We start from the raw sequence: 17,519 nt of genomic DNA, 5'->3' as shown, positions 1-17,519 counted from the left end.
GAGCTATATAACCGGGGCTGCACATAAGTGGTCCGCAAGTGCGTATTTGCTGTCAAAATAAAAAACGCGCACAAGATAAGAAGTTGCAACGCGTGTTTGCATACATAAGATTTTCTGGAGGAGGACATATTTGTTTAGAACTCTTAAATATGTCGAAGAAGCTCCTTTAAGCAATTGCTTTGGTTTTCCTCCACCTCCAAAGAAATGTCAGAAGGAGTCCGAACCACAAAAGAAGCGCGTATTCTCGCAAAAGTGATTGCAGGAGGTGAGCTGGCTTCAAACAAATGATGAACACACAGATGTGGTGCAGAATGTGCCGTGAAAATCCCACTCTAGCGGACAAAAACAGTGCCTTTTATATGGATGCAAACGTGCGTTGCAACTTCTTATCTGTTGCGCGTCTTTTATTTTGACAGCGAATGCGCACATGCGGACCACTTATGTGCACCCGTGTAAATAACATAATGTTCTGCCGGGTGTGTTGTTGGTTTTCCCTCGATTTCTGAGTCGACAAGCGCCTTTGTTACTGGGACCAGTCATTTTAAGAAAGGCCCCCATTAGAAATGGATTATTGCTCAGTCTGCAATATCTTTCCCAGAACAAACACCAATTGCAAATAATATACTAAAAATAAACCTGAAAAATCTGTTTAGAACAGCATACTGTGTTGCAAAGAGTGAACTACCACTGGTGCAATTTAGCAGTCTTTGCAAACTTCAAAAAGCAAATGGCCTAGATCTTGGTTCCACTTGCCTCTTACTTGTGACTTTAGTGGAAATTTCAAATTCAGTATCTGACACAGACTGATTCATGTCCTACACAGACAGCACTGATGTCTGCATGGTCTTCTAAAAGCAGCTTTAGTCAGCTTAGATGTGAAGTGAGTGAAATATACAGTTGCGTTTTTAATCAATGTATTTGTTCTCTATTGCAGATTGAGAAGGAGTTTCTGCGAATCACCACAAAGCCTCTGCTATCTACTTTCTTTGCCGAGCTTGACCAATACGCGCCACGCTTAATGGAAATCTTTCTGACCAAAGGAGGGACACGTGGAAAGAAAATAAGAGGTCTCATGCTTGCCATCTCCAAGGTTTGTATTAGGATTGAGTAGACTTTGTCATAGGCAGCAAAAATAACTTTTATTTGGAGATGAAGTTGTCAATTTTGTTTGTTTGCTTAACAAGTGGTACATGCCAGGTTCTAACCTAAAGAATAATTATGCAAGTTAACTGATTACCCTAGCTTTAAGAAAAACAGACTGGTTTTGGCTCATATTATCTCCTCCTCCTCTCCAGCATGACAACATCCATACCAGACGAGCATGCATCTTGAAGTCTTTGTGCATCCACCTAAACGAAGACTATGAGAAGTTAATAAAGGAGTACTTGGTGAGCCATTGTGACAGCATGTTGTCTGTAACATTCTCATACAAATTGTGACGTTGCCTCAAATGCAAATCATTAAAATTAAAATTTTGAGATTAGCAACAAGACACCTGGTATTGGGGAAAGGATGTCTTGAATACCAAACAGTATTAAGCGTTGCAATAAAGAATTTCTGGAATTTGGTATTGGAAGGAAAGAAATTTATGCCTACTTAAACTTGATACACAAACATACAATGCATTTAACATGCATCAAGACTATATTGCTTTTGAATCTGTACTTGGATTAAAACAAGTCCTGTTGTTTTTTCATTGTTATGGTCATCAGTATTTGTAAATAGAAATGTCTATGAACTTTGAGCTGTTTAGTACTAACACTTCTATACCTGTTTTATTTTAGCAGCTGAGTTAGCCTTTTCTCGAGTCCTGTCCCCCTAAGTTACTCTTGCTACGTCCGACAAACAAATGGTTTCCTCTGCGCACCAATGGGTACCCGAATGTGCGAGCAGACATGCTTCATAATGTTCGGTACATTTACCTGGGAATGGGGCCATACACACTGTTTAATCCATTCACGTTGTTTTTGACTTTGTGAATGGAAAGAACACAACTCCTCCAGACACAATCTCTCGGCGTATCGGTGGGCACACCGCTTCTCCATCTTGCTTGAGGTTAATGTTTGTCAGACACAGTAACGGTTGCTATAATGTGTAATTGGACAATGGCCCTTTCGGGGGAGGGGCCGGTGAGAGGTCAATTATGCCACCTCTTTTGACATGAGAGGTGTATTTTATAATTTATGTATTGGAGTAATTACTAACAACTACTTTAGTGGTGTAATTTTCTGTTTATTACTTTGACTACTTGGATTTTATGAACAGCATAGAAACAGTTGTTTAAACAATCTCTTAAATTTTACTTTGTTGTCTTATACTTTTTCATGTACGATACGGACAGCGAGGCAAAAAGCTGCATGGAGCAAACTGTGATGGGGGTGTACGTCATCCAGAAGGAGGGTGCTGAACCTGAAGATGACCCAGAGGACGTTGGTGTCGTGATTGAGGGTGTGGAGGCTAACACTGATTTGGGTAACATTGCACAAGCATGTGCTCTGTTGCTTGGACTCATATACCGTTTGAACCTGAGCTACCCACCAGAACTTAAATGCACCTTTGAAGTCCTCCAGAAGATACTTTTAAATCTTGATGGACAAAAGCTGTCTTCAAAGGTACAGTTTCTGAAAAACAAGCTTATGGGGTGAGAGCACTTGAAAATGACTGATAGGTCTTGAATGGTTCATTGGTGCAATGGTGATTTCCAATATATAATGTTAATATTTGAGTTGTTTATATTTTTTTTCTTTCATTTAAAACATTTTTTTTTTAAGTTTTTGGATTCTCTCTGTTGGGCAATTCACCTTTTATACAGCACTGCAGATGATTTTTGTTTGTCCTTATATAGATGGCTCAAAATGGATCAGAAGTACTGACAGAAGTACTATGTTGTGTTTATGTATCAAGGTCCTGTAAAGTTTAAGACCACTGCCACCTGTTAAGTTCACTGTATTATTGTTTCCATTTTGCTTGCTAGCATGTTTTAAAACACAGCAAAACTATATTGCTAGCTGTGGAGGACTGCAACCAAAATTAAAAAAATAAATACAGAAATATAAAAATTGGTCAAACTAATAATTATTTCAATGAGATACACCAAACAAATATAGATTTTCATCACCTATGGAATTTTTTGTTGTTGTTGTATTGCCCCCAAAATATTTCTAATTATTTTATTTTATTTTTCCAAATTCACACAATTCGATTTTGTCACATGTTTTAACTTGCCAAGTGGGAGATGTATTTTTATCTTTTAGTTTAATTTTTTAAAATGCAGTCGATATATTGAGCAAATTTTGCATCTGTTTTTAGTTGTGGAAGCTTTGGTTCCAACATATTACCTATGTAAATAAGTATTCTAACATTTTACCTTTTGAAGTATATGCTTGCAGGTGTACAAAAATGGTAAGCTTTTATATTGTCCACTAAATCCAGTTAATAAAGATAATGTTATCATAATCTGATTGTGACTTTTTTTGTAAAGTGGTGGGTTTCTAAATGTGTAACAAATGTAAACAAATCTAATTGAAATAATTTGGTTGAAATGAGTGAAATCATTGCCTTGATTAACAAAGTAGTTGTTGAAACAACAAGATTTAATTCTGTTTTCCTAAACTTTTTAAATTGTGTAGAATGAATTAAAACAAATTTCACTCTACATACTTAAATAAATCACTTCAAATCAATGTAAGTATAGTATGTTGATCCAACGTAATCTGATTACATTAAACCACCAAATGCTAAATGTGTTGGTTTGACATGATCGAAAAGGGTTTATTGTACTTGGTTAAATTGTGTGCAAAAAGGGTGCCATGATTAAATTGTGTTCATCCAACAACAGATTTTTTTGAGTGTGTGGATGTGAGAGTGTATGGTTTGCTCTTTCTCTCTCTCTGGGCGAGACCTGTTAGAGTGTACCTTATCTCTTGTCCCAAATCAGGTGGAATAGGTTGCAAGCTAAATTTGTGGGTGGATGAATAATTGTATCTGGATTGCTTTGGGAACTCAAGGTTAATTGCATAGTTGTGTAAACATGAGCATAATTTAAACTACTTTTAAAATGGCATTAGTAAGAATATGATTAAGTACAAATAACTTCAGAAAATATGTGATAACAGCTGTGACACAAATATACATGATTGGTATGTGTCTTTAATCACTACGTCACTTTAGGTCTCTGATCAAAATCACAGATTAGGCGCTACTAGCTCTTTGTTTCTGCCTGAAGCTTTTCACTTTCCAAAATAAATTAGTAAATAAATAAACCTCAGTTCTCTCATTTTGCCTGGTTACTGGTGAGGCGCATCCAGCTTTGAATTCCTATTGGTCAGAGAGGAGTCACTGCGCGTGCGGACTCAGAGGCTGTAGTTTCATTTTGTTGCAAAATTAAAACAATAAACGATTGTATTAATTTTTTCTTCTTATGTTGAGAGAATTGAATTGAAGATGAGGACGTTTATGATGCTGCTTCTTTACTGGGCAGCGTCTGTGTCTGCAGGTAAGCTTCATAAAATGAAACTGTTCTTTAGAGATAGTGTTGCTCTCAGGTGGCTCAGGTGTTGCTGTAAACAGACTCTCGGCTTGCACATATTCAAGAGTCAAAGTTTATTTTTATTTCGCAGTTTGTTTGTTTTTTGTTGTTGTTGTTGTTTTTTTACAGAAGTACGAAGGCTTCAACAAAATGTTGCTTCTCATCAGCCTCTACGCTACAATGATCAGTAAAAGAAATAAAATACAGTAATAACAAATCTAAAATAAGGATTGTTAGTGCAAAGTCTTCAAGCATCCTACTGGTTCTGCAGCTGATGCTCCGTCTCCTCTTTCCAGATGCTGGAGTGAGAACAGGCCGTGAGAGGGCTGGTTTGGGTCCCTGATGTTTGTTTGTAGCTGTTTGCAGAAAGCCTACAAACAGCTACAAACATCAAAACCTAAATGAGTGTTGGTTTACAACCTCTTTTTAAGTTTTGTGGATATTATACATGGTTATGCTGAGGATATATCAGCCAATTTCAACTGGAAATGCCTTTTGGTTAAACTGTCAACAAGGAATTTGCATTTACACTGTAAAATTTTTATCTGGATAATTAAAACAAACAAAAATATTCTTTAATATAACAGAGGAACTAAATATATATTTAAAATCTAAAGATTAGATGAGGACTCAGAGTGTCCTGGTCCTGCTGGTCTCTGGTTTAATGACACCATTTAAAAACTCTCTGCTGAACAGGACTCTACTCCTTCTGTGGAGGTGCTTTTGTGCTGTCCAGCTGTGGTGACAGAGAATTTGACCTGTGTTATTCTTTATTCCAAGAGTCTCTCTAAAATCCACACTGTGTTGGCCTCCAGCACTGGGTGCAGGTCAGGAGTTTTGGCCTCTGTTAACTGGTGTGTTTCTATTTTAACATAAGACGGTGCTGGATCTCACTCTGGTTCGCTGCCGTCTTTCTCTCTGTTCTTCCTTCAGGTATTCACATTTTCCAATGGATGTACAGCTGTGAATGGGATGATAACAAATGAGGCGAATGGAGGGATGGATAGGAGCTAGAGATGAACTAATGAGGGCTTATGAAGTATTTGAGGCTTCTTCCTGATCCATCCATCCATCCATCCATTCGCTTCCGCTTATCCTTTTCAGGGTCGCGGGGGGCGCTGGAGCCTATCCCAGCTGTCATAGGGCGAGAGGCAGGGTACACCCTGGAGAGGTCGCCAGTCTGTCGCAGGGCTAACACACAAGGACAGACAACCATTCACACTCACATTCATTCACACATTCACACCTAGTGACAATTTGGATTATCCAATTAACCTGTCCCCACAAGCTGCATGTCTTTGGGCTTCTTCCTGATTTTACCAAAAAAAGATTAGAAGCTTCAAAGCCTCACAGAAAGGCCCTACCAGTAACATGAAGTGGTGAGCTGCATTTATGGCAGCCACAGACTTCCAAATGAACTGGTTGACTCCAGTTCCAACACATAAGGAATACATTCAGTCTTAAGCAGCTGTGTATTTATTCTATTTGTATTTATTCCCTTCAGCTACAAATAACAGCCAGAGATTGTGAAACAAGATAAATTGCTGATTCCTTACACATTACAATATCCACCCATGTACCTGATCCAGTATATATATTATGATGTATATAATACCCATATGAAGCCTGAAGGTTTCATTATTTTACCCGTAAAACAAATTAACAATCAAGCAAATAAATAAACACTTTAGTTTCACTATCAGTCACAGCTTCAGAGGATGTTTTGCTCAAGGAGAATTCTGATTGGCTCTGAAGACGGCAGATGTTCACGCCTCTTACATTCTTCCTACTTGAGTCATAACTGCCGAGCTCGGTGCAGACAAAAAACACAGTTTCATCGCTACAACCCAGAATGAAAACACTCATTTTTCTCGTTGTCGTGGGAACATACAGCACAGCAGCAGGTAAACAAGCTCAGTCTGTGTGTCTTATGGCTCCTAATCCGCGGTGCTTTCAAAGTTTTCATGTTTACTTTCAGAAAACCCTTCGCAGAGCACAGCGACGTAATGGTATAGATCGCTGTGGGTCGTGGTATCCGGTACATACCAGAGATGCGTCTTTGCTCATTAGCACGAGGTCGTTGCTGCTTTTCCTCCTCTCTCTGTGAGAGGCGTTAAGTAGCGCTGATGTAGTTTGCTCATCTGCAAGATGTCAGGATGACAGTACTGACCTGTCTCTGTGTTTAGCGACTTCCTGCGACTCTCTGTGTGATGAAGTCTAATGTATCCAAAACGCAGCATACCTTCCCATCTCTTACAAGTTCAGTGTTTATTGTCATACGCACAGTAAAGAAACATGTTTCCCTGTACAATTCAATTCTCCACAGATGCCAATAAACCCAGTTATAGAAACAGATATGAAAGATGATATAGTTGAATTAACAAAACGGAGGAAAAAGTGTTATTGAGTTTCCACCAGACTCCAAATTACAGCTCCCATCCTAATTACCACCAATAAGCATTAAACAGCAAAACAACCACCAGGGGAAGTGAATCTGGTCCATGAGCACCAGGGTCGTCACACTACAACAGAAAAGGAATCCCCAGATGTGCTCCAACCTAATTTTTTACATACCTGTGACCACCTCGGCCATCTGCAACCAAATTTGGTCTCTAATGCCAACCCTTTAAGGTAAACTGTCTTGCAGGGGAATTTAGATGATTCCTTACATGCTGATCAGCGTGTTAGCTGCAGTGTTTTAGTGACACCTTTAAAACCTATGGCTACACTGGGTCTGGTGTTCCACAATCCAGTCATGAGTGCTGCCGCCCACAGGCTCATGAATCCTTCGTAACAGGCAATTGATCTAAAAATCAAGAAAAATGGTGACTTATCAGGCAACTGATGTGGTAACCTGTGGTAGAAAACAGAGACAGTCTCTTTTCTCTGTGGAAGGAAGGGTGCATAGTACACTGTGCACAGTGTGATTAAATTCCTCACACTGACCATTACCAACTGGATGGTGAGGGATGGTGTGACTTTTCTCAATGCCACACTTTTGGCAAAGTTGTTCTCAAAATGTCTGCCTTGGTGTGGAAACAGCTCCCAACTTGGATCCAGGAGACAGATACCTAACTAATCCTACTTTAGTTATGCAGCAATAGGGTTAAGCTGCTGGGCGCTTCCCATGATGCACTGAGTGTTTCTTCTTCACTTATCTCTTTTCACTCTATGTATTTATACACCTCTCTACATTTATTATCAGTTATTATTAATCTCTGGATCTCTTCCACAGCATTCCTTTGTCCTGTCTCCCTTCCTTCACCCGCAACCGGTCACTGTGGATGGCCAACTGTCCTTGAGCCTTATCAGTAGAACATCAGTCCAGTGATCATAGGATAATAAAGGTGGAGGGGAAATGAAAGAAGTAAAACCCAGATTTATGTTTGTTTTAAACTTCACACCCTTTTTTGTAAAGGCATCTGCTGGTTCATACTGGTACACAGTCTCCACTGGTGGATGTCTTGGAACACTTGCTCTGTAGCTAAATAGAGAGCAATGAGGAGACAACTGACTGACACCTCAGTTGAGTCCCACCAAAAGCTGACTTAGAGATCTAAAGTGACCTACAAAATCTCTCAGATTCACCTGTTGGTGTTAGTGTGGCTATCCTCTGGATGTGTTCACTTAATTTTAATGATAATCTCTATCAGTTTTATTTTATTTTTTATTTTTATTCCACTTGTTTCCCACTGAATTACTGGTTCATTAGTTAGCTAATATAAACTAATGTAAGCAGCAACCGACCAACCAACTCAGTGATGTCACGTTCTGTGCTGGCAAAAAGGTACAGCTAAACATGATCCAAAAAGTTTAACTTTAAGCGCTTATTGCTTAAATCCAGCTCCACAGACAGTTACATCTATGTCAGTTTTTGAGAACTCCGTGATGAAAATTACTAGTCTTTATATGTGCAGTTTTATATCCACTTTAACAACAAAAGAATATGTGTTGTCTGAAATGTTTCTCAGAGTGTTTGAATGCATCTTGTTGCATTTTTCCCAGCTGAATGGTAATTATTAGTCAGAAATATTTAAGTACAAATTTAACTTGAAGGCAACTTGCTTTTTGTTTGTTTGTTTCAGAGCGACACACTATGACATACATTGAGACTGCAGCCACTGGTTGGAATGAATCTCCTGAGTTAACTGAAGTCATATTTGTAAATGGTCAGGAGTTTGTGCATTATAAGAGCAGCTTGAAGAAGATGGTACCCAAGACTGAGTGGATTGAGAAAACTGTAGATCCTGAATATTGGGAAAGAGAGAGACAGAGAAACATACGCAATGAGCAAGCGATCAAAGCACACGTCGTCTGGCTAATGGAGCGTTTGAATCAGACTAGCGGTGAGTAAAAACACTGAAACCTAAAGATCCTCCTGAGATAAAATAACTTTTTTGGTGATTTCCTTTCCCTTTTGGAGCTAAATGAGGCCACTTAAACACATGAGATATCAATGGAAAGCACATGATGTCCTCTATTAAGAGCATCAGGACTTAGTGGGGCAGCTCAAATAAGTAAAAAAATATAGATCAAAAACAAATGTCCATTGGAGAGGACATAAATGGACAGGCTGATTCTCAGGAAGATATAATGTTATGTAGTGCTGATGTGTGTGTATATGTGTGTGTGTTTGTGTGTGTACACAATCCACACTTCCTGATTTTTTTGTTTTTGCATATTCTTCACACTTACATGTTTCACATCATCAAGCAAATTTTAATATTAAACAAAGATAAGCCGAGCAAATACAACTGCAGTTTTAATGATGATTTCATATATTAAGGGGGGAAAAAGCTACGACCCTGAAAAAGTCATTGTCTCCTAAACTGGATAACTGGTTGTGCAATCCTTGGCAGGAAGGAGGGGATTTGATGAGAATGTAGTGATTCTGATTTTATCATTGATATCACTTATCAGTTCAGTTCCTTATCGATTCTCATTGGGTTCTCAAAGATATTCCAGTCATACAAATTCATTGCAGGCTGTGTGGTGAACTGTTTGTGCATGTTCGAGGTATTTGACCTATTTGTTGTGATCAGAGTTGTGGTCCTTATTTAAAAAGTAATGTATTACACATATTACACAGTAATGCAGTACATTATTTAATTACTCACAGGAGAAAGTAATTTGTTATACTACTTGTTACAGTCCATTCGTGTTACTCTGTAAAATGTTCTGAAACATGCTGTCATATAATAATCAGTTAATAGTATAAACCTATAGGTTACAGTCACACACCAACACAAATCACTATCCTAATGACAACACACACGTGATCTTTGTCTTAGTAATTTGGGCATGAACACAAAGTAAAGATGAAAACCAGCACACAGCGACTTCAAAGTGATCGTCACGGTGATTCTGCTAAAGATGAACAGGTAGAAAACGGGGCTGCAGTCTGACTGCTCACCAGTTTGTTAACTGTTGAAGTTCAGGCTCTGGCTGAGTTCTGCATTCAGCTTTAACATCTTGGACAGCTTAGCGTTAGCATGCTGTCTGGCTAGCTTAGCATTAGCATGGTGTCCATGCAGATGCTTGCAAAGAGCTGAAATTGTGTTAGCAGCATAATGCAGTTGTTTCTGTCCTGGAGGCAGTTTGCACTTTACCATCACACACGTCCTTTTGTGCAAAAAAAAAAAAAAGATTGTCCATATCCATTCTGCAGGCTGCCATTTTCTTCCTCCTACACACTGAAATCAGCTGATTGTAGCACAAGTGCAAATGAAACCAACTGGCAGGATCAATAGGTAAGCTGACCAACAAATCCAAATTGGATTACTGGGACCAGTGTTCTTGATTCCCATCCCTAAATGGCAGCAACGACTGGAATCAATCATTTGTTTGTTGCTCAGTCACATTGGAGGGGTTTTGAGCACAAATGACCTCTTTAAGTATCTCAATCAGATTTAAGTCCAAACTTTGATTAGACCACTCTAAAACCTTCCTTTAGTTATTTTTTTTGTTTTGTTTTAGCCATTCAGTGGCAGACTTACTGGTATGTTTTAGATCATTGTCCACCTGTGTAACCCAAGTGTGCTTTCAGGGCATGTTCTATGTTCTATGATTGATGGGTTTGTTGTGAATTTTCACTGGTGCAGCCATAGCATGAATTTGAAAATTCAGCTAAATTTTGATATTATAATGTTAACACAAAGGTGATAACAGTTAAGGGTCTCTGTGGCAGAGGTGGCAAAAGTACAGACATTCAGTACTTAAGTAGAAGTACAGATACGAGTGTTAAAAATACTCCAGTAAAAGTAAAAACGTAAAGACTGTGAAATGTACTTAAAGTAAGAAAGTAAAAAAGCAGGTCTTTGGAGAACATTTCTATTTTTGTGCAAAGCTACCTGAACATTGTGTTATATTAATGTAATAATAAAATAATATTAATAAATGAGAAACAAACTTTAGTTTAAAATTTTATTCTAATAAATGCACTTAGCTTGAATGAGTCAAGTAAAAAATGAGCAGAGAAAAAGAAGAGAAACTTAAAAATATCTCTATTTTCTGTTCTTACATTGTAGAGGATGACTTTGCCTCCAAGCAGGAAAAAGAGTAGAGACTGGGTTGAAATGGGATTTAGCAGGTGGCAAAACCCTAAAATTGGTTGTGGTGGCTGTAGGAATGCAGCTAAGATAATGATGGGAAAGAAAAGGGTTTGCTGCTGGGTTCCTTTGACCCAGACCACAGTGAATCTTTATACACAGTTAATTAAAGCAAGACCTAAAAAGTTAATTCTGTTCATCTGGAAGAAATGTTTCTTCCACGGAAAACACTGAAATAATTTCATCACCTGGCTGATTGAGTATGCATCAAAACAATTAAAGCAAACGTTAGAGTGTCCAGTTGCCAAGAGCATGCTCTCTCAGAGGTGTTTTGAGTGTCTTGTGGACTAAATAGCAGCTCCAGAAACACTGATTTGATGTGCTGACTTCATAAAAAGGATGTGTTTTGTTGTGTGTCTTTGATTATTCCTTACATAGGGTAGCTCAGTGCTTTTTTGTCTATATTAAAAACACTGAGGCTCTCTTAACATTGAATAAAAAGGACTGATTCTTTACAACAGTTTGAGGTTTGCTGTCTGCTGAACAGCATCTAAAGATCGAATATCTCTCATTTACTACAGTTCTTTATCTTTCAGGTGTTCACATTTTGCAGTGGATGTACGGCTGTGAGTGGAACGAAGACACAGAAGAGGTGACTGGATTTGAGATACTTGGTTATGATGGAAAAGATTATGTTGCATTTGACCTGAAGACAGAGACATATATTGCTTCAGCACCTCAGGCTGTTATAACCAAACATAACTGGGACAGAGACAAAACTCGCATATTATACAAGAAGTACTTCCTCACACAGGAGTGTGTTGACAAACTGAAGAACTTTGTGAACTCTGGGAGGAAATCTCTGATGAAAACAGGTAAAATCACCAGATTTAGAGCAATGGACACAATATTCATATGACTCAATGTCGGTGTCCATAATAATTTTAAAAAAAAGTTTTCTAATTTTTCTCATCACCTCTCTTCACTATATATTTACCACTGTGTTTTGTTTTTTACATTCATGACTATTTGTTCTTTGTTTTTCTACTAACATCATCTTAGTCCTTTCTATTAAGATTCTTAGTTTCATTTCATGCTTTTATTTTCAGTTTCCATCTCTTCCTTATTACTCTGCACTCTCGTGATACACTGGTGAGCTGTCCACCTCTTACACATTGACAGCTAGGATCGGCTCCAGGGTTGCAGAGCAGCTTATGTTGGATAAACTGTCATGGTCCTGGGTCTTTGACCCAGAAGGTCTTTCAAATTCTGTTTATTATTAAATGTCTTCAGTTTGATTCTTAGTCGGCTTTTTTTAAGTTTTCATCTTTGTGTGTTTCCTTCATGTTTTCTACCCTGAATTTAGTTCCAGTTTCTGTTGTGTTTATTGTTTATCGTCTTGTACTGTTTCTGGGAACTCTTTATTCCTTACTAATTTTTGGTGTCCTCGTTGTATTCTTAGTACTCTTTCTTTTTTTTGTTCTTCTTAGGCTCTTATCAGCCTAAATAAAGAACTTGTCTGAACATTACACTTTCTAGTATGAACTTTGTGGACACACTTGGCTTCTGGCAGCCTATCTATCCATCATATCTGGGGTGTTCCTTGTCTTTTTCCCTATGACAACAGAAACAGTAATATTAAAGTACAGTTAATAAGACATAACAAACTAAAAACCTCTTTACTCTTTAGTTCCTCCCTCAGTGTCTCTCCTCCAGAAGACGCCCTCCTCTCCCATCAGCTGCCACGCTACGGGATTTTTTCCTAACGTAGCTGAGATGTTCTGGAGGAAAGATGGAGAGGAGCTTCATGAGGGTGTGCACAAAGGAGAGATCCTCCCCAACAATGTGACCTTCCAGATGAGTGTTGATCTGAAACTTTCATCAGTCAAACCTGAAGACTGGGAGAGGCACGAATGTGTGTTTCAGTTCAGTGGCGTCAACAAGGAGATCGTCACCAAACTGGACAAAACAAAAATCAAGACCAATACAGGTAAGACTGAATTCAAAGGGAGATTATTAATCTTTAAAAATATATTTATCTTTCTTCTGGCCTGTTTTGTTATTCCATGTACACTGTAACCTGTCATCACCACAGTGGTTCAGTAAATGGTCACAAAAACTAATCAGCCATTTAATTACAATCTGATTTAAATAAATAATTTCAGAGTTAATGGGACAAAAGGTCAAGATCCAATAATATATACACAGCTTTATTTTGTAATTCTCACTATGCATTTTGGGAAAATGTTATTTTTATTTTTTACATTTGTGTATTTTAGTATTTTCACAGTATGTTTCTCATCAAGTTCACAAAGGATCCTAAACTGTGCACAGGTTAGATCTGATGCTGATATTTTACATAAAGGATCAACTTTCCATGATGTTTATGTATAACTTGTTTTCTCACAGCATGAAAAAATATATGCAGTATTGTAACTAGGGATGGGTATCGTTTAGGTTTTATCCGATACTGGTGCCAAACCTGTACTTTTGAAATGGTGCCGGTGCTTAAACGGTGCTCAAACCGGTGCTTAAAGAATGGAGAACACAAAATTGGTCCAAAAACCTCTCATGTTCAGCTGTTTTTTTGTAAAAAGATAACAATGTTAGCCTTTTCTGCAGCTATGGGTCATATATGGTATCACTCTTGGCTGGAAGCAGTGCTTAAACAATGGAAAAAACACAAACTTTGTCCAAAAACCTCTCATGTTTAACTGTTTTCCACTTTTTCTTTGGTCATTTTAGCCTTTTTGGCCAGGGTGAAGGGAGAATCTGCCATCAAACAAGAAGACAGCCGCATGTAGCTATGATGATGTTTGCTAGTTCACCTTACTGCATTAATGTAATAACGTGGTTAGCCTACTCAACGTAAATTACACACGAACAACATTAAGCTACTCACGCAGAGAAGAACGGCTGCTGCTGCATCATCATCCGTCATCATTTCTGCTACACTGGCAGGGCTAGGGGCCAGGACTCTCCTCTTCGGGTTTTTGGGGGATGTTGCTAACTCCGGGTCCGATAACAGGCACCACACCCGCAGTAGATGTGCTCGGTGTGAGTTCTCGCAGCAAGCTATCAAATACGGTCCATTTCTGGGCTTTTAAAAAAAACGCTATGCGTCGCCAGGTGTTTCATCGGATTTGAGGTGTTACCTCCTTTGACAGTATCACAGTATCACCTTAAAGCGCTTGTTGCAGGCTGCTGAGTTTGCATCTTTTGCTGTGAAGTACAGCCAGACTTTTGACCGCTTCGCCTTGGGCATTTTAATCTGTAGCTCTGCTCTAAAAGAACGTACGTACCTGGGCCCGCCTACTATCCTCGGAAACGTAAAATGATTGGCTAGAAGTGTATCACAGCTCAGGAAAAAAAAGCACCGAAATAAAGCACCGAAATGTGCGCTGCTTTTCGGTCTGGTTACTACCGTTTATGTCAGAACCCCATCCCTAGTTGTAACACAGTTTTCACTGGGTCAGTCATTATGATGTATCTGCTGAGAATCAAACAGTAACTGTGATTCAGTTATTCTGACTAAACTCATCCTAAAACTCATTATTCACTGATCTATACTGAGAACATATCAGGTTGTTTAAGTCCTGCAATACTTTTAAAATAATCAAAGGACTAATGTCATGTAAATGTAATGAACATAGTCTGATTACTCACTGGTCTGTGAGAGAAATATTGTAAATATTGTGGTTTCAGGTCCTTCAGGGTTTCATGTTGGTGGTGTTATCGGAGGTCTTGCGGTTCTTCTCCTGGCCGTCTGTATCGGAATCTATTTCAAGTTACGAGAAAATGGTAATGAGCAAAATATATTTTTATGCGTTATGAATGATATTCATGTAAAATATTTACTTTTTTTGGTATTAATATTCTAATAAATTAATATAATTCATGCCCTGTTCCGATATAAAAAATCATAAATTGGGAATATTTAATAATTTAGATAGCACTTACTAATTAAATTATGTAAAATACTTATTGTCTGATTAATTTCTAAATAAATAACTGTGGTAATGTCTGTTTTCAGGGTTTAATCGTGCAAACTGTAAGTATTTTTTAAATGTGTTTAAAGATATTTGGATGTGATTTGTGTACTGAATATAAAAAGACTTGTAGAGTCACTGACGTCAGCTTGACAGAAATAACTAATGTTGTTATTCATCTGAAAATATAATTCTTCTTTTTAAGCTTCTGATACTGTGACTTGAAGATTCAGACTCAAAAGTAATTAAATCCTAATGTAAGTACAGCACACCAAACTACACTATTTAATATCATCTCTAAAAACTTTTAAATATTATTTATTATTATATAAATGTCTATAAATGTAAAATAAATGTTCCAAATCCAAAAAGTATGAAGCAAAAAATGAATGACTGCATTAAACAGACTCAATATTTCTGTTCTGACAGGAGAGCAGTAAAGAGTAGACAACCATCTCTGAACTGAGGAAGGACCTAAGGGTGTGATTGCAGCCCCGACTCTCTGTGAATGGTGCTCGTGACTACAGATCAAAGGTCATGACTTAATTGCAATCATAAAACTGACCTTGTGGCCCATTGCTAGTCAGTGGTGCTAATTCCAGTCATTATGCAAATGTTCTGTTTATAAGGTTATAAGTTTACAAGTCACTTGAATGAGCGACGAAACGTTTCTCCCACTGAAAACGCTTCGTCCAGATGAACAGAATCAGTCATTTTGTGTTTTTCACTCAGAAATTGCAACATTCACAGATGTAGATCCTAAATTATTTAAACACAAGGACATTTTTGGGACATTTGTCTATGATGAGAAGCTGGTTCCTTTTTTCTTTTTATGCTTCTTTTGTCATTTTGTTTTGGATCTGTTATAATTTATAAACTTTATAATGTTAAGAGTTTCTTTTCAAGAACGTTCTCCTTCAAATTAATTTATTTGACACATTTTGTTAAGCTCTGTGATTACAGACATCATAGAGCTGGGATTATTAATGAACTCCTTGCACAATGATATTAATGATATTAATGATATTAATGATATAATATTCAGAACTTGTACAGATTTTATATATAAAATCATTCGTGGAACAGTAAACAGTGGAGGGATTCTATGTTATATTTATTTATTTAATTATTATTATTTAATCATTTTATCAGGCAACTGAGGACATGTTTAAACTGAATCCTACTGACTGAGATTCTTTTAGACCACAGTGGTGTAATTTTTTGTCATATCTCACAGTTTTTCCCTTTTAAAAAAATCATTAAATTTTTCTAATGATTTTGTCACATCGTTGTTTTCTGCATCTACTTTGGTTAGTCCTTTAAAAAATATAACGTTTTCGGGATCTCAGGGAATTCCAGTCAAAAGCATCCAATTCCACTTGTGCAATTTTAATAAATGAAACTTCATTCACTTAATATTTGCCATGAGTCCTACATGAAAGTGATACGTCAGAGGAGGGTGAGAACTCAGACATTTTAAAGAGCAAAACTCTTGGAGGCCGTCGTTCATACTAGAAGTTCGGTGGAGATGTCACTGGATCTACTTGAGACAGCTGCTCTGTGTGCTGGATGTTTCACATGAAGAGCAGATGCTGCAACAACGCAGGTTATAATCCAAGAAACATTGATCCTCCTGGAAGTTAGAAAACTCCACCTGCTGATGTGACTGTCCAACAACTGGCTTAAAAATCTTCTCAAAAGAAGTGTTAACTTTACATGACCATGCCCTGAGGTGTGTGTTTAGCCGCAGCTGTTCTTAGTTGTTTCTGCTCCACACACAATCATGTAGCTTTAGCTTTGCCAGCAGATTGTTGTCAGGTTTGTTCCTGGTGGGAGCTGGTCTGCAGTGTACTGAAAAGTCAAACTACTGTTTTTTTGATTAGCTTTTATTTAAGCATGGATAATATAACTCCAATTTTAAATGTGAGCACAAAAAGATGTTGGTGCAAGTTATGGCGACTTTACTAGGCTGAGAAACCCAAATAAACGTTTTAGAGAGAGCAAAAACGCACAAGTGGCCAAATCAATAATCCGGTGCATTATTAAAAAGGGCATGCTGGAGAGATTATATCTCTCGGCTGGCCTGGGAACTCCTTGGAATGCCCCAGGATAAGATAGAGGAGGTGGCTGGGGAGAGCGAGGTCTGGGCTTCTCTGCTTAGGCTGCTGACCCCGCGACCCGGCCCCGGATAAAGTGGAAGAAGATGGATGGATTATTAAAAAGAATGAATGCACTGACCAGCTCGGCAACAACAAAAGGCCTGAAAGACCACAGAAGACAACTAAAGTGAATGATGGCAGAATTATTTACATGGTTACAAGAAAGAAGCCAGTAACACTGGATGAGTATGTATGTCATTGTCATGGTCTACAGTCATGAGAACCATTATTTAATGTAAATACAGAGAGTTTACAACATGGTACAAAACACTGGTTACACTCAAGAACAGGAAGA

General features: G+C 38.0%; 2 protein-coding genes across 2 annotated transcripts; both read left to right on the top strand.

Moving 5' to 3' along the window:
* The first annotated feature begins 183 nt into the window (after positions 1 to 183).
* On the top strand, positions 184 to 3,456 carry LOC146682547 (uncharacterized). The gene is made up of 3 exons (XM_085446335.1): positions 184 to 1,090; positions 1,296 to 1,385; positions 2,328 to 3,456. Exons 1-3 carry the CDS (start codon positions 833 to 835, stop codon positions 2,643 to 2,645), a joined length of 666 nt encoding a protein of 221 aa, XP_085302461.1. The 5' UTR covers positions 184 to 832; the 3' UTR covers positions 2,646 to 3,456.
* A 2,899-nt stretch (positions 3,457 to 6,355) lies between these two features.
* On the top strand, positions 6,356 to 16,111 carry LOC146682546 (class I histocompatibility antigen, F10 alpha chain-like). Its single transcript, XM_085446240.1, has 8 exons — positions 6,356 to 6,432; positions 8,614 to 8,874; positions 11,673 to 11,951; positions 12,767 to 13,066; positions 14,782 to 14,877; positions 15,110 to 15,127; positions 15,271 to 15,322; positions 15,495 to 16,111. Exons 1-7 carry the CDS (start codon positions 6,381 to 6,383, stop codon positions 15,288 to 15,290), a joined length of 1,026 nt encoding a protein of 341 aa, XP_085302366.1. The 5' UTR covers positions 6,356 to 6,380; the 3' UTR covers positions 15,291 to 15,322; positions 15,495 to 16,111.
* Positions 16,112 to 17,519: the final 1,408 nt, after the last annotated feature.

Source organism: Copadichromis virginalis, linkage group LG22, assembly GCF_057382275.1.
Source record: "Copadichromis virginalis isolate Kocher_CV1m ecotype Utaka linkage group LG22, C_Virginalis_male_GT1.1, whole genome shotgun sequence".
In the NCBI taxonomy this organism is placed as follows: Eukaryota; Metazoa; Chordata; class Actinopteri; order Cichliformes; family Cichlidae; genus Copadichromis; species Copadichromis virginalis.
The sequence above is the reverse complement of the archived record's forward strand: the minus strand, read 5'-3'. Positions and strand labels throughout refer to the sequence as shown.

Coding starts and splice junctions, on each gene's coding strand:
- LOC146682547 (XM_085446335.1), top strand. CDS start 833: ATGTCTGCATGGTCTTCTAAAAGCAGCTTTAGTCAGCTTAGATGTGAA. Junction 1,091..1,295: donor TCATGCTTGCCATCTCCAAG/GTTTGTATTAGG, acceptor CCTCCTCTCCAG/CATGACAACATCCATACCAG. Junction 1,386..2,327: donor AGAAGTTAATAAAGGAGTAC/TTGGTGAGCCAT, acceptor TACTTTTTCATG/TACGATACGGACAGCGAGGC.
- LOC146682546 (XM_085446240.1), top strand. CDS start 6,381: ATGAAAACACTCATTTTTCTCGTTGTCGTGGGAACATACAGCACAGCA. Junction 6,433..8,613: donor AACATACAGCACAGCAGCAG/GTAAACAAGCTC, acceptor TGTTTGTTTCAG/AGCGACACACTATGACATAC. Junction 13,067..14,781: donor AAAAATCAAGACCAATACAG/GTAAGACTGAAT, acceptor TTGTGGTTTCAG/GTCCTTCAGGGTTTCATGTT.